At 42.7% G+C, this 17,542-nt stretch overlaps 1 protein-coding gene across 7 annotated transcripts in view; it reads right to left on the bottom strand.

Moving 5' to 3' along the window:
* nfatc1 (nuclear factor of activated T cells 1) overlaps positions 1-17,542 on the bottom strand; it is a 36,221-nt gene that overhangs the window by 14,283 nt on the left and 4,396 nt on the right. For all 7 annotated transcript variants that reach the window (XM_026300173.2, XM_026300171.1, XM_026300172.1 and 4 more), the window contains exons 4-7: positions 13,132-13,334; positions 11,097-11,269; positions 9,246-9,386; positions 426-481 (exon numbers count right to left, since the gene is read on the bottom strand). In XM_026300173.2, the coding sequence (XP_026155958.1) occupies positions 426-481; positions 9,246-9,386; positions 11,097-11,269; positions 13,132-13,334 (573 nt within the window). The remainder of the gene's footprint in view (positions 1-425; positions 482-9,245; positions 9,387-11,096; positions 11,270-13,131; positions 13,335-17,542) is intronic.

The raw sequence follows: 17,542 nt of genomic DNA, 5'->3' as shown, positions 1-17,542 counted from the left end.
TAACCAGCTGCTGGCACTAGCTCCACATTTACTGCATGGACATGAGGGTGGTATCGATCTTACCCTGAAGTCCTTTTGTAGCTTTGAGTGCAAGAAGAATCTGTTCAGCAAAGCTGATTTAGCACAGAATCAGTGTCGCAGGTTCCATAGGAACTAGTCCTACATGAAGAAGTTTCAATGAACCTGTCGTTTGTTTGCATGGAAGCCAACATTTCAGCCTTGCCAAGCACAGTAAAACTAAAACTACACTGGAATTAGTTACTATTTGAGAGGGTTTTGCATTCAGGGTGAACTGAACCTTTAAAGTAAAGTGTTGAAATGTGACATTGTGCTGCTTAGTGCAGTTTAAAAGACTGAGAACAGCTGCTTTACCCGTGAAATGAGATCAGCCTCATCATGATAATAGTGTCACATGTGTCACTTACAGGCTTTGATGCGTCTCTCTCAATCTTGGCCTCAGTCTCCCAGAGGTGGTGACCATCTAGAAAAACAAGAGCAAAAATGGTTTTTTAAAATGACCAAATCAGAAAATCATCCCCCTACTTGGCTTCCAGCAGAAGTGAGGAAATGAAACCAGGATTGTTATTATCTGTTACATCAGTGATATAGAAAACAGCTACAGAGAGCGCAGGGCCTCACAAACGTCTGACCCACAGCTCATGAGCTCATATCCTTAGTCTAACAAACCTGAGACACAAAGACACGACAAACTCACAGAGCGAGAAATCTGATGCAAGCCGAAAAAAATCAGCCATACCAAAGAGATGAGCGACATCTTTGGTGGATGAGAGAAACCTTGACTTCATTGCTGTGTGGAATCCCAACATGCTGGAGCAGCTGGTGGGCTCATTAATACACAACGACTGGAAACTGACAACTCGCCTCTTATTTCTTCTGTTCTCATAGGAATCTTTCTGGTATCCCCATATGATGATTGTTAAACGGTGCTGGTATTTTTCTCCTTTTCTGGTAATGTGCTTTTCGCCTTAAACTTGCCACAATAAAGAGGTTTTCCCATCAGGCAATAAAAGGAGGCATCAAACGAGCTGTCGGAAAACACAGGCCTGCTAAAATAAACAGGTTTGATTTGTCATCAGACCCCTGGTTCAATAACAAGACCCTAAAAAGACGTTAAATGACTTTGCGTGGAAAGGAAACTGCAGTTTAGATAAAAAAAGGTCAACTGTGGGCAAAGTTTCTTGAAGAACATGAACAGAGATATGTGCAGCGTTGCTCAACTCTTTGATAAGTGCAGAGGGTGCGGATGGATGGGGTACTAGGCGTTTGTGCAGACAGGGAGGTGTGAGGTGGCAGAGATGGAGGAGGTGCAGCTCGGCGCTGACAGCTTCTATTATGTCTGAGGGGACACTGGAAACCTGTTCACTTTTCACTGCTCTCTCCTCGTCTCACTTTCCCTCGACTTTGTTGTGGACTGGAGTTTCTGCTGCTGCTCCACCGGGAGGAAGAAAAATCATTTGTAATTTTAAAAAGAATGAACCATCTACCACAGAGAAAATAAGCAGACAGTTTTATAGCCAGACTGCTGAAATCTGTGCAGACAAATGGCTCAGAAAAGACCAGAGATAAAGTTTGCTGACATTATACCAAGAACTTTAGGGGAGAGCAGGGCGCTGAGCTGTTGATCCTGGAGACATGTTTTCAAAGTCATGACCAATCAAAAGTCTGTCTCTAACCTTTCTTTACATACAGATGTTGTTGACTATACCTAATTTTGGAGTTTTTCTAGTGCACCTGCTACAAATTAGTTTGTGGAACCGGGACATAGTTTTGGTATCACTCTAAGTTTTTCTCCAGACTCCTGTGAGCCTGATATCCTAGACTCTGTATTTCAAATAGCACCTGGCAATGAATCGGACCCTGTTACTGTGCTCAGACTATTATTTATACACAGGTTATTATTTATAATAACTTGCATCATGCCTCAGCCAGTTTTAACCTTGGGCCAAAGTATGCAAAGCTTTGCATTGTCATTATATAACAAGCCATGCTGTTGTTTTTATTGAGAATTATGGAGTTGGTTTTCTGGTGAAAATGAAACCTGATGTTACCACTTGCTTTGCACACAACTAATCCAAAACATTCAAAGAGAGGTTAGTGAAATAATTTGATTTTCTAAATATTTTTCCCTCATTAAATATTTTTTGTTAGGAGAGACATAGAAGTTTATGAGAGAGAAAAAAGGCGACTAGTGAGCCTCCAGAATATCTATGAAGCCTCTCACATGTACATGCAAGTGATGCAGCATCTTTCAACTGGAGAAACTCAGACAAGTGTTTCATGGTTCCCCTGAAAAATCATTTACCACTGTCCATAAACCCTCTGCAAGAGTCTACTCTATCACCATGGATTTCTGCAGCAGCTGTGGTCTTTTAAACTCATTCCCTTTATTTTATTGATTTATTTCCCTCATCGCTGTATTTGTTGTTGTAAACTAATAGAAGTTGGAAATAAGCAGGTACGACACTTGAATCATGAATCATAACCAAACGTTGGCAGCTTTAGACCTAATGTTGAGCAATGTTTGCCAAAAAAAGACAAACCTTTGAGATAACAGATGTGAGCACAGCTAAAACAAAACCTAACTGTGAGCATCATGGGAGCAATCAGCGTCTGATCAACGTGCACATATCAAGGATGCATGTACACACTGCACACTGCATAACATAACAAACCATGTTAGGAAACCCCCATGTAAACAAAAGACTTGAAAAGGGAAGTTGTACCGGATGCTCGGCAGAAAAGCTGTCAGCTGGAAGGATGTCTCTGTGTAGGCAACACCACATCCAGTGGGTATTCTTATTTCTACCCTGTGAAGGTGTTTTTTATTTTATTATTTTACCATAATGACTTTATTCTTTCTTATCCCTGCTGAGACTAAAACATCAGTCTGAGCAAAATGTCTTCGAAGCTTTGACGTTACAAGCTGGATTTAACTCAACCGATGAGATTAACTCTTCTTCCAGTGCAGCTCTGACTTCTTCTTATGACTATAAAACGCAGCCTCCTGGTCTGTCTCTATCCTTCCCCCCTCTCCCACTCTGTCTCTGGCTGGCTCTCTGCACTTTGGGAGCCTCTCCAGAAGGGAAGCCTTCACAGTCAATGTCAATCCACAGGAGGTAAACATGTTTTTCAGATCTCCCTCTTAGTTTGTTTCACCCTGTCTGCTTTTCTCTCTCTTGCTGACTCACACTCATCATTTTCCCATCAATACAGATATAAAAAAATTAAATTGAGCAATTTGTTTTCTGTGCCCAACTACCTATTGCCAGGAAACTTCTGAAAAAAGCAGCTTTGAAAGGTTGAATGCGTGGGATGCCTTTGTTTGAAAGGAGCGTACCGGATAATTGATAACCACAGAATGTAATTGATAACCACAGAATGTTCCAGAGTTATAGGGCAACATCTGCACAACGCCTGCACCGATGCAATGAAAAACTTTACTCTCCAGCTCCCTTCCTACCAAATTTAAGCAAACACAATATGGTTTCTAACTCCCTGGCCCACTGTGCTGGACAATGTCCAATATTATCTAAGTTAAACAACTCAGCCTAAAACCTCTCCCCAAACCACCCCTACCATATAAACCCAGTACCCTTCTCCAGCTCTCACAACGCCCAAGCTTCATTCGTCTTGGCAGCGTCCCAGCCTCACACAAGTCTTACAATTCACTTTACGTTAGCAACGGTCTATACAAATCATTACTTTCTCAGAACAGACATAACACAGAGCAGTCAATGATACAGATGTGGTGCACTGCACAGAGTCATGGCAGCTGAGGGGGATCAAATAATATTCAGTACAGTAATTTGTCACACTGGATTTATAAAAGGAATCAAGCAGCTCCTTGTGCTCCTTAATTGGGGCTGGGTGGAGTAAAACTTTGGTGCCCAGAGTGAAACAGCGGGGTGGCATATGCCCAAACCCTCATAACGTACAGTAAATATAAACACATGCTCTATGCAGGCCCATGTGGTACTCTGAAAGAGTCCCCTTGTCCTCTGACTGATGGCTGAAACATCTTCCTTCCTACCACCCAGAAAACACGTGGATTTTGGAAGTTGCATGAAAGCTGCTGTGGTGTGGAGGGGCGGCGGCTGAGTCAAGCTCCGAGTTGATAAATAGCAGCAGTGGAGGAGGAGATACTGACATCCACTCACTTCAACAGCACCACTTACAGCTACACTGGCGCCTGTCACTGCACAACGTGATCTGGACGCAGGGTAGTGCTTTCATCAGGAAATCAATCTCTGGAGTGGTTCAAACAGCCCTGTGATTTTTATGAATCATACACTGTAATTTATGAAAACATAATCCCTGCTGTTTATGTGACTGTAATTGATTTGTTTATGAAAACAGCCATTGTTCTCAGAAGTGTCAGAGGCAGCCAAACCACTGCACAGCTTCAAGTGGAAGTCATTGTTCTATGAGTGTAATGAAACTGAAGGCCGCTGACCATGTGCACCACCAAGGAAAAGCACCGCTCCCACTAAACAGAATCATTGCTCCAAGCGAGCAAAGCTACTACAACCTACATGTTAAAGCGACCTAATTCCCTCTGCTGTTACTTTAACTGTCATCTTGCTCTCATGGGCTCAAGGGATGATGGCTATCTGTCATTTTTTGCAGGTAATTCCAGACACCATCTGGCAGCCTTGCAGCAAGGTAATCCTCTCACGGTTCAATATTCAGGTGTTCATACTTGTATATGCTCCTCTGGCCAACAACAATTACACAGAGCTGCTGAGGTGCTGTGGTCAGACGTGAACAATTCAGTCTCTCTCCTGCAGCAGGAGGTGGGCAGGTTAACAACATCACAGCTACCTCTGGCTCACGTGACAAAGGGTTTGATGATGAAATGCAATTATTGACACATGATCGGGGAAAAGTAGACATTCACAGCGATGCAGACCAGGCAGCTGTCCAGTGCAACAGCCCAGATGTGAGAGTGCTCTTTTCATTAGGGATTAGGATTAGGGAACCAAGGATTTCCTTCAGGAACTCTTACTAAAATCAAACTATTCTAAATCATAGTGAGAAAATACAGAGCAGAAAACTAAACTTTAATCACCAGACTGAGGCACAGTAAATCAACTAAATGAAAGACTGTAAGACATTAGACACAAGCAGAAAGGCATTAAACTATACACTATGACAGTACTGGAGTCTAACTGGCTGAATGTATGGATTATTTTCTATACATCTACGCTGTTTTGAAAGAGCAGCATCTGTACGCAGATATAAGCACTGACTGATATAGTTCCTGAAGCATCCAGAAACTTGTCGTATTTGAATTTGTCTTCACAGAACAGGTAATAAGTGTTTAAATTACATTAAACACAAAGCAAAAACTTTCGCTGCATATTTATTTGTTTTAGCCAATGAAAATGATTTAAACTGGTCTCTGCCAAGCAACTCAGCAGACTAACTAAACAGTTTTTATTGGTTAAATATCAATTTTAGTCATTTTAAATATCTCCATATAATCACAAAGGTCTCTAGGTGAAGCACATTGAACTATTTGTGTTTTTAAATGTGCTATATAAATAAAGCTCCCATGCCTTTCCTTACAAATACTTAATATAATTTGATTACTGGCACGTGGTCATGGCACACGTTGGATAAACCACTCTGACTTTTGCTGCTCTGATAAAATAACAGCTGTAAAAATTGTTGGATTGACTTTAACTTGGTCTAATAATATTATCCTATTTCACTCTATTCCACAGTTTCCCATTCTATATCCTACTTTACAATATAATTCCTCACAAATAGCTCAACTCAATTGTTGTTTCCAAAAGCTTTCAACCACATCTAATTTCCTTCCTCAGTGGATGCAAACTTTGGATGGGACAAAGGGGACCATTCCCTGCCTTTCAGACTGGAGTTATATTCTGATGGGTTGAGTTAAACTGGGACAGAGCTGAGAAACTATAATTACTGTGGACACAACTTGGAAAGCAGTTACCGGTGCTACCTGTTCCTGGAGTTTTCAACATCTCACAGTTTTTGGAGTTGTTTTTTGTTTGAGCTGCATATTCAAGAAATGAATATTGTACCATGTTTCCCTGAAAGCTACTAAGGTATAAAATTGAACATAGTGCCATATAACTCCACATACAAATCCTCGCTGTCACAGCAATGTTGTCCTCTCCTCGACCTGCACGTGAGGATTTTAAGTTGATTAAAGTTCATAAATGTGACTTATATTTTATTGTTTTTAAGGAAAACAAGTTTCCAGCCTGTGTTAAATCTTAACTCTGTCTTTCATTTCTGTTTGGAGCTTGGCCCGTACGTTTAGGCTGTTCCAGCACAACCCGAAGCAGCAAACCACAGAAAGCGGAGGTGAATGAAGGACAGCAGGGCCTAATTTCCCAAATGGAGCAACTGTGACTTATCAGAGACAACATCTAATGGGCAGGCCAGGGCAAACGAAAGCAAGGTGAGACTGAGTCAGGTTTAGATTACAAGCTGATGTCTGCAGCGCCGAGGCCGTACAGTAATCTCTTATGACGGATTGGTTGCATGCAGGAGTGACAACTGAACTGATGCTATCGTGGTTATTTTTACTGAGGCAGGAGACCGGACGGGTAGGAGGGTGTGACAGAGCAAAGCTGACAGCAGTTACTGTTTACAGATGTTGTGCTGAGCAGCAGGTGACAGAATAAGTCTCTATGGGAGAAACTGGGATTTCCTTGAGATGAGTCCTTGGTAGCAACAACAACACTCACAAAAATGAAACTCCACATGCACACAAAAACATATGTCACCGTCTCTTCCTCCCTGTATTTGTCTCAAACACACACATACGCCAGTGTGTCCCCAGAATCTCATTTGTCAGCAGTGTGGAAACATCGTTTAGACCAGCAGACACTAAAACAGAAACTAAAACAAATGAAGTTTTCAGTTTGTTGGCAGCATTTTAAGGCAGAATGACCCTTCCTGTCTACAACAGCAAGGGAAAGTCTGACACACAAATACAACCACACATACTATTTGCATCTGTCAATGGCCACATGTTGTGTTACCGCAGCTTTGTGAATGTTATTTTGTGAGAACACTTCGCTGGAAAATTTGCAGGAAAATTCTCCATCGGTAAAATTAAATGCTTAAGCTCTTTATGGCAACAAAATCCACCACTTTGGATTTATGAGTGTGATCGTTAAACTGTTTCTCAGAGCTCAGCTTTGGCACAAGTCAAATAAGAACAGCATATTAAATTAATAAAACAACACGTCTACACCAGGGTATGGATGCAGAAATGAGTTGTATTTTGTCTAATATGCAGATTAGTCACTCTGTTGTTTCTCAGCTTTATTATACTGTATGTAATTATACCAATAACCCCTGAGATTAATAATTCTGCTACTTGTTTACTGTAGCTATTTATCCATCTATTTATACAGAGAGCAGCTGTAAAGCAGATCAAGTCAGATCCACAGGGAGTCCACAGCTCTCCGACTTAATGAACAGGGAGCTGGTGGCACAAAGGCAACTTGGATAGAGAGGTGGAAGCATGGAGGAAAGCAGAGGGGGGGCAATGTTGTGGAAGCCTGGCTTAAGGGTGTTTCCATGGTAGGATTGCCCAGGAATCTGACGCTGGTGCCAGACACGGGGAAACCCTCATCAGAAACAAGGGAACACACCCATCAACACCAGTCCAGAGCTGCACATGGCCCTAAAGGAATCCAACTTCAGAGCTGATACTGACCCAACCTGGCCAGGTTTATGAAGCTGTGAGCCACAAAACAAACGGGACCATTCCCTGTCTTTCAGACTGGAGTTATATTCTGATGGGTTGAGTTAAACTGGGACAGAGCTGAGAAACTATAATTACTGTGGACACAACTTGGAAAGCAGTTACCGGTGCTACCTGTTCCTGGAGGTTTCAACATCTCACAGTTTTCGTCAGATGTGTTTTGACTTTGCTCATATCATCATCACAATAAAATACAGGGAATGATTCATCCATTTACGTATTTCAGAGAAGATTAATACGCTGAGGTTTATTTTGAAATAGTCTTTAAATGAGGGCCCGTCAAACAAAGAGGTGAGATTAGCACGTGCACTTTGCTAAAACCTACTGGCTAATGGGAGTTCATTCTATGTTTTGAATAATTGAACACATCATTATTTCTGTGAACTGATTTGAGAACTGGACATTATGTACAGCTGAGTAATACACCCTGATAAAAATGGTTTATTAATGATGCCCTGCGTCACTCACCGACTGAATTATTTCATGTGCAGTATGTATAGTTCCAAAATCTAGAGCTAATCTAAAAATCAGTTTAAACAAACAAGTTATTAAAGGAGCATACTATAGAATTGAAGTGTTTATTTTCTTTTTAAGCAGAGCTCCATCTTTGCTAACTTCTCCAAAAAATGGCTCTCCATCTGTCAACAGAGGTTTAATTCAAACAGTGCTTTATTTCTGCCTCTAAGAACTGTGCGGATCTTTTCTCCAGAAGTTAATCAAAGAGGTCAGGGAGGGGAACAAGGCCCACAATCATATAATGACTTCTTGTTTTGATAAACAACTTCACTGCTCCATTGTAGAGGGGTGGGGCAGCGCTGTCTGTGCGCCCGGGCAGCCTTGAATTCTTCCCTTCACAGGTGGAACAATGAAAAAGGCTTCCCTCTTTTTTTTTTTGAATGAGTCATCAGGCTGATAGGATCACATGTGTTTACACTGCTCAGCCTTGGCCCAAACTCCACCTCACATTGCTTTGCTAAAGCTAATCAAGGAAATTGCTGTTTGTAAACCTCATCCTATCAACATCTGGGAGCAGTCCCCTCTCCCTCCAAACCAAAATGGTTTAAAGTAAGAATAAGAGAAACAAATACTGAGGCATGGCACACACACACACACACACACACACACACACACACACATGCAAGAGTGCATGCATCCACACCATGTGCGCAGCCACCCACCCACACACACAACACATGCTGAATTTGTGATCCATTCCTCTGCAGAACAGGCAATGGAAACTTCTGCAAATGTAAATCTGCTGGGTTAAAAATACAGCGCATTAATGTGCACCACATGTGGCACTCTGGCAGGATGGAGGATATTTTGACGGCGGGGGGAGGCGAGGGAGGGAACAGTCCTGGGGTTTCTCCAACAACAGAGAGGGGGAGACACACACACACACACACACACACACACACACACGCAAATGCACGACGCAGCTACAACTCCAAATCCCCTCCCCTTTTACCTTGAGCCTTTTCCACAAACACCACCTTGGAGTCATGCTGGAAGTTGTGCCCTTCCAGGAGCATCCTCTCCCCTCCAGGGGCGGGACACGTCTCCAAGCTCTGCTTATCCACCAACGGCAGCTCCTGGGCTGATCTCTGAGCTGTGGGAGGGAGAAGAGAAACCGGACTCATCGCTCAGCTAACGCACACCCACTCCCCATGCAGACCTGAGCATCCAGACCGAGGCTGAATCACCACCTAGACAGCTTTCACAGAGCCTTTGGTAAAACCACTACCTCCTCATGTTAAAATGAAGCTCTCCCTCTTTTCCTGGAAGCAGGGACAGGCTTCATGTTGTGTTTATTTGTGTTTTTCTCAAATGCTCTCAAATATTTACTTTAAGAGTATGTTTCCTCTCCTTGCTCTTACCTTTTGCTCTGCACTTCCCTCATGTGCTTTCAGTTTTCCTGAAATGATCTATTACTTGCCATGATATATTTGGAAATCTTCTCTGTCGAAATGTAACGGTGATGCCTTGGCCTGGTCTCTCTTGTGAAAGATCTGTAATTTCATCATGATTGACCCGGATACAAAAATGGAGGTTCAATAAAACCGGAACATTTTTGTAATTCAATGCTCGTGCTTTCTGATTATGATAAAACTCTAATTCTCTGTCTTGGGAAACCATCAGTCTTTCCCACATCTCTCTGTTTCTCTGCCTCTGTCTGTCGCTCTGCCTCACTCACACAAAAAGTGAATTCTGGTCAAAAACAATTGCTTTGTGGCAGTTGTTCAGAAACTAACAATGGTTTATTTCAAGGGGCTGAGCTCATGGTTTAACTACTGTCTTTCATTTACCTCATAAGACTTAATCTCTGTGGCAGCTCTCAGTGCCAGACCCACATAAAGTGGTTGATCCAGCTGAGTGTATCCCAGTCCAGTGAAAGGTCAGCTCCAGTACAGAGAGTCAATGAAGTTTATTGAACAAAGCCTAAATTAAAATTTAGCTCATGATCACATGCATGAGTTCTGCAACGTACAGTAGTTATAGGGCTGCACCAAAAGACCAGTGGAGTTAAATCTACATTTATTTGATAAATAATTAGGTCTACATTTTTGTTTAAGCTGAAAAAAGAACTTTCAACGGGACAATCTGGACTTTTTGATTCGCATGTGACTGATTTCTTCCAATAGACCAGTTGATTAATCCAGTGGTTTCCAACATTTTGGTTTTTGGATAATTTTTAAATACAGACGTTTCTCCTTGCAGTCCTTGCTCATATGTATCATATATCTATGAGTTATGAGTAATTTCACCAAAGCATTATTTTTTCCCTTCTAACCTCCAATTGTTTGACTGCTGGAGGCCTGAAGTTGTAAATCTATCCTGTATTTTACAAGAACAAGAGCCTACAAGACTACAGCAGCTCTGTGAAGCTGTACACAGTAATGGGTTGAACTAAATGCTAATATCAGCATGTTGATTCTATATCTTAGTGCTAATTAGCACTGAACAGCTGAGGCTGATGGGAAAGTCATTCGTTTTGCAGGTATATGGACAGAAAGAAAGTGATGGACAAATAAAAATGGGAACATGAATTTCTATACAATATTTCATCCAACACATATTTCAGTCTGGACCAACAGGCCAACATCACCACATCTGGAGTTTTCTGTAGGTGAACTTCTTTTTTTTTATATTTTTGTTCCTCTCTGTTCTTCTTACCATCCCAAGAAATACCTCCTGACCCCCTTGGAGGGGATCTTACCCCCATGCTGTCAGTTTAAGCACTATTTATGAGGCATTCTGGGACTGAGGAGTCTAGGCTTGTGAAATTCATGGCAAAACAAATATGAGAAGATGTACTCACAGCACTCAATGGGGTTGGATGCGACTTGCAAGGACACCGTTCTCCCTGTGGCCTGGTTGATGTGGACTCTGAAAACCATTCGCACACGTGTGTTCTTGCGTCCGATGTCGGTCTCACCCTTTCGCAGCTCGATGTCTGAATTACGCAGCTTCAAGATCCCGGCGCAGTCGATTCTGTTAGTGAAGACACAAGATGAAGAGACGCTGCCAAAGCCTGTGCCCCAAATGATCATGTGCATTTAAGGCCTGAGCGCTGTCACAGCAAACTGGGCTGTGATTTATACAGCACTGCAGCCAAAAACAAAAGTGATTTTCACTCTGGAATCCATCAGCACAGAAGGAGGCAGGAGTCATTAACACCAGTACCCCCAACAGAGCTTTTACACCTCAACCCATGTGCTCTTGGGTAAAATTCAAATCCTATAGAAGGAAATGGCTGGGGTCCTTCATTACATCATAAATATCTTAATTATGATCCCCTTTCACAAATCATACAACCAAGGTAATAATTTTTTTTACAGTGTCATAGTCTTCCTCAGACACTTAATAAAAGCTCCCTTCCTCCTCTGTCTCACCTCTCTCTGGCTGCATCTGACTTTTTCATACTTAAATACTTCAAGTCTCTCCACACCGTTTCTGGCTTTTCCATCAGTGTGCTACTTGAAGCCGCATTCCTCAAAGCCTAGTTAATGTCAACTTTTACACACATCTGAACACTCCCTAACATTCTTCCCACCAGACACCAGGGTCTGCTTCACTGGTGAAGTAATCAGGTGTTGATGCTGAGGACCCCAGCTGTTCAGCTCTCTGCCTACGCAGGCAGGCTGAGTGCTGAACCATAGACTGAGGGGTCCGGGCAGAGCTGCACAAAAGGGACAGTTTTATCAACAGTTAATTCTCAGTTGACTCATATCAATAAAATGTTGTGGCTCTGTTATCAGCTGAAAAATGATCTGATGTTGATTAATGATTCATTTGTGTCCCCCTAAATCAACATGAGAAACTTTTGTCAGACATATAATAACATCTGTATTCTATACCACATAATAAAATATCTATATGTCACATTGCAGTTGATGTCAAAACTAATCAGTCTCCCACAAATCCCTCGCCTAAACTGCGAGCCCTCTGAGGCGTGTCCTCTGTGAGAAAAGAGAAACCATATCCTGAGGGAAAGTAGTTATATAAGGGGAGCTTATGTGTTACATCCATTAAAGAGCAGACAAAGTGCTGATGCTGCAGGCTGCTACTGCCTCAGACAGAAACCCCAGGTCCCTGTTAGCAGCTCTGAGCTTCCCCGGTAATCTGATCTCTGAGGCTTATAAAATGGGAAAGACACTCGTCTGTGTACAGAGGGCAACACTTTCAAAGCCCAAACACACAAAGAACTCGCACTCAGACACACACAGTCTCCTGTGCATCGGCAGCAAACGTTAGACCCTCAGACTGGAAACAGAAAAGCAGCAGTCTAAGATGTTCTGACAGCGTTCACTTAGTGCAGAGGTTGAAACTGACACCTACAAAGATCTTCTTGTAATAACAGTGATTTGCATCTTTACAGAGAAGCTGGTGGACGAACTGCAGTGTAGCAGATGACCACGTTTTTATTGCAAGAGTTACTTTTAAGTCTTTTGGAGCAGGTTTAGTCTCAAATCAGGTCTGAAAACCCAGAGAGGTGAAGCCACAGACGGTGTTAATTGTGTTTATCATGTGATGGGTCTGAGACCCAAAACTCCTAAAAACTAGGGTTTTGGACCTGATGTGAACATCTAACATTGCTGTTAGACTTGACTTCTAAAGACTTCATGTTTTGGCCACAATAAAATTAGACGATCTAATATATTTAATTATTAGACCTTGCCTTGACTTGAGGACTTCACATAAAGTTCTGGTCGCCACATCAGTTCTTGATGAATGAATCAAAACTTGATGTTCAAGACTTGAATGAAATGGAAACCTGACCTGGACCTGCCCAGTGAGGTTTAGATTTAGACCAGTTTTAGGCTGCAAACATCGTCTTAACCTCTGACACTCACATGGCCCGCATGTTGTTCTCTGGCAGCAGTGGGATCTCCAGCACCTTGGTGTTGTTGTGCAGGGCCTCGTGGCTCGGGGTGGACACCGTCTTCCCAGTGATGCGGTGGACTTGGTAGAAGGCGTGGGGCCTCAGCAGCCTGTCGTCAGCTGTGCCAATGAACAGCTGCAGGGTCAGAGGCTCGCTCTCCATGTAGCCATGAAGCTAAAGGGGAGAGAGGAGGAAAAGACGCAGTTGTGGTTAAGCCCTGAAAAAGCATCCACTTGCAGTCTATCAAAAACAAACGAAACAGAGGTCAGCCTCTCACCATGATGGTTTTCAAACAAAGTACCCATTTATGATCTTGTACTCACCCTTTTCATCTTGTTTAAATTTACTACCAGTGGCTTGTATACACTTCCGACATCAGTTCATGTCGGGGCTGCCAAGATGTTGATTCTACAGTAGCTGAATCTCCAGAGCTGCCAGAGAGCAGTAAAACCACCTACAGTGGGCAGCATTGTAATTTGTGAGCGCTGCGCTCGCCTTGTGACAAGACTGACGCAGTGTTTCAGACAAGTCAAGGTCACGTCAGTCCCACTAAGCCTGGGCCAATCAGGGTAAAGAAAACCTCTCACTAGAGACCCTGCGCTGGTTTGTATCAGGAAAGTGATCCAGGCATGGTGTGGCTAGAGACTGTAGCTGCGGGGGCTCGACCCAGAACTTCTAAAGTAGTCCCAGACCTGGGTAGGTGCTGCTTGATGGGATGACCTTAACCACCCAGATTTCAGAGTGTAAGCATTAAAGCCCAAACCCACAGCTACTGACACACTGTCTGTTATGTATGTCGACTATACAGTGTGACGGAGGAGGAATCAGAATACTTACAACAAAAACAACCAAAGTGAGGCAATAAGGTAATACAGCAATAATTTACAAAGTATGAAATGTCAAATTATTGTACTTTCTTCCTCAGTTTTCCTTTTCAAAGACAGCAAAGATACTTCACTATAATTCACTACTTTCTAAATCGACTTCTTTCACTAGGTGATCAACCTTTACCGACATGTTGTTTCAATGATTATATACTTATACACTATTAGACTGAAAAAAGTTAATGGAGTTCAGCTCTAAATTTCCTTAAATGCTTCCTGTGATCAGTCAGTACAGCACAAAACAGTTCTGGTGATAGTGAAGCATCAATCTTACCATTTTCTCTACAGCTGAGCAGTTAGAGGAGACTAGTATTGTTGGCCACAGTTAGATGTTCTAAGTTTTCTCCCTGGGGAGTTCCTCTTCCAATAGTAGAACCTTAAACTGACACTTAGTTGCATTTCATCATGAGCAACTATTTTATCTTAAAGAGTGAAAGCTGGCATGAGAAGGCAAGAAGAAGGTCTCATCTAATTATAAGCCACTGGAACGATAGGTGGGGAAATGCTGATATTTTCACGTACATAAGTAGAGCGCTCGAGCCGAGGAGTACCCACAAGGCTCGGCATGTGATTTGGAGGAGGATCCCTGTCAGGGTTAAGAGCCTGCAAAAGGCCTGTGTATTTGTGTAAGGAAATGGGTTGCTGCCTAGCAATGCTGTTTATTTAGGCAGTAGGAAGGAGTGTGAAGAAGTGAGGTAGCCCACTCAGAGGTTAGATGGTTACTTTGAAAATGTAATTACTAACAGATTACTCATTTATCTGCTTTGAATTATCATCAGTAACAAAGTCTAGACAAATAGAAACACTCGACTCAATAATTTCTCTGACTGCTTTCAGCTGTTTTTTGGTTGCTTTTGCTCCAAAACTTAACAAAGTATGCATTTGTAGAAGCATTTGCAATTCATGTCAGTATCATCATCCATCATTTTAGGACATGGAATTGCCTAAGTGGCTGTCAGACAATCAAAAAATCTTTCCTTGTGTTTTCACTGCAGCAGGCAACACTTATGATTTGTTGTTGCAATTAAATCGCTGTGATAGCTCTTCATGTAAACCCTCTGCTCCTCCACGCTGGCAGTTTGACACTGGCAACGCAGCCGCCCCTCCCTAGCTCACATTATCACCCAGAAGAGGAATGCTGAGACTCCAGCTGCTCAAGGCACCGAAGAGGAGGAGAAAGGGGTGAGGGTGACCAGGACTCCCTCTCCTCATTCCTATCACTGCCCTCCCAGCAGTAAAAGGATGACCACACACACACGCACGCACACACACACATATGGACCCCTTTGTTTCAGGTTTCAAATGGGATAACCCAAATAACTCTGTCATGCTTACACTGTGTTTTGAGATCTATATTTCATCAAAAAAGAAAGGACCCAATCTACAGAAATGTACTTCATAGCAGCAAGTTGGGCAGACCATGAAAGCTGACTTTGACCAGAGAAAAAAAAAGAAGACCTCACAGACTTGAATGGAGGGTATTTCCTCCCCACCAAAGTACAGCATGAAACCCTGAGCATTAACTGCGGTGAGGACTGCACACAGCACTTCAGAGGGACATACTTCAGTCTGTTACTGGTGTAAGAGCGGGTGTGGTTGAGGCAGGCAGCAGTGATGGCATTGAAAAAGAACAGAAAACAGCCAGGGTAGCAGAGCTGGATGCTAGATGTGGAGAAAACATGTACCACACAGAACAGAACCTTCCAGAATAAACTCTGTAAAGTCTGGGCAGGCTTTGAGTCACAGGAGCGACAGAATGAGCCGCAGAGGTTTCGTCAGCCAGCGTCCACAGCAGAGGCTGCAGGGCTTGTGTGCGCCATGTAATCAGGAAGTCACAAAGATGGGGCTGCCTTGTCTGACACTCCCTCCAACATATCCCTCAGAGCCTGCCAGAAACGTGTGTGGTTTAGTTGCTGCCGCCTCCACAGGACGCAGCGCGCAATGATGTCAGGGCTACACACGGGAACTTTCCTAAACAAAGGGAAGTCTGTGTGGTTGGGGTGGTAGCTGGCAGAAAACTAGGGGGAGGTTTGGGTTTACATTTAAAGAGAACACACACTCTCTATTTCAGCCCGGGTGAACCCAGACCCCTCATTAAATCATTAGCACCTTCTCATAGACAAATACACTCATCTCGCACAGATGTGTGGCTGGAGTTGCAACACACTGGATGGTACAACATGTTTGTTCTCCCGGTTTCTGATTCCACAGCTGCAGACAAATATGTCGGTTTCCTTACTCCACTGCTGCCTGATCATCTAAACACAGGGAGAAAACAGCTCCTCTCCTTCTCAGAGGCACACTCAAAACTCAGGCGTTTTACTCTTTAAACTGACTTTTAAAGAGACTTGAAGCCAAAATCTATTTGTGCTTCTTACAAATGTATCAGAAATGTACATATAGAATCGACAAATAATTCAGAAACTCATTTTAGACGTTTTGCCCAGCAGGGGGCACTGATAATTACATTTTTAACTACAAAATGTCATTACTGCACGTATCCTCATGCAGTTCTAATAAACTAATTTATGACATTTATATAAAAATGCTTTGTACGTTGTGTGTTCATGATCCAGGACTAACATCAGAAAGTATAATGTTAGCTCTCCAATGGTGTCAGCCAGTTTTTTTTCATTTACTCACTTTTCCAGCGTGAACACACTATTTAGTCAAACCCTGCCCTGAGAATGGACTTGGACTTAAAATGGCTGCACAGCAATGCCCAGGGTGCCCTATTTAAACAAAAGGGGCGACGTTAACAAACTGTGGCAATAAGGAAAAATACTCCAAAAAGATTTAATCAAAGCTGAAAGGCAAACACAGAAAACTCTGCTCCTTATGTTATGAAAACGTGCAGACTTATTGTAATGTATTAATAAAATGTCAAACGGTATTAATTAAACTGACAGCCCTGCTTACCACTCACTTTGCTTAACTTCTTGCTGCTGACCCTTTATTTATTCACAGACTGAGGTCAGCGGTGAGGAGTAATGACTGGAGGACCAGATGGGTTTATTATAAGCAAAACATATCTGCAGTTGTCCACATTTTTTTCTTTAGACTCGACCACCAGACCCACTGTGGTTAAAGCTCATGACTAAGCTTTTACTGGCCATGCTACATCACTTTGTAAATGTCTGCGCTGCACTCAAGAACGTAATGGAAAAGTCTGACTCACCCTTGTCTGGACAGGAACTGACTGAGCGGACTGGTCTGTCTAATAGCATACCCATGGTATTCCATTCAGAAATGTGACATCTTTGAATAACATAACAGTCAGGTCATGAAGCACATGTCGCCCCAGTCTATTTTAACACATGAGGTAGAAAGCAGGAGGGGGAAAGTGTTAAGGCGATATGTGACGACGTAAGAAGCAGGAGAATAAATGGGCCTAATGGCTGCACCATGTGTTCGTCTAATCATCACAGCAAACTGATCAGTCGGTTTGCTGGTTCCCAACATGGGTCTCGGGCCTATGAGGGCATCTGTTAAACGCTG

The sequence above is a fragment of the Mastacembelus armatus genome, chromosome 11 (assembly GCF_900324485.2).
Source record: "Mastacembelus armatus chromosome 11, fMasArm1.2, whole genome shotgun sequence".
In the NCBI taxonomy this organism is placed as follows: Eukaryota; Metazoa; Chordata; class Actinopteri; order Synbranchiformes; family Mastacembelidae; genus Mastacembelus; species Mastacembelus armatus.
Note: the sequence above shows the minus strand (reverse complement) of the source record. Positions and strands in the feature narration are given on the sequence as shown.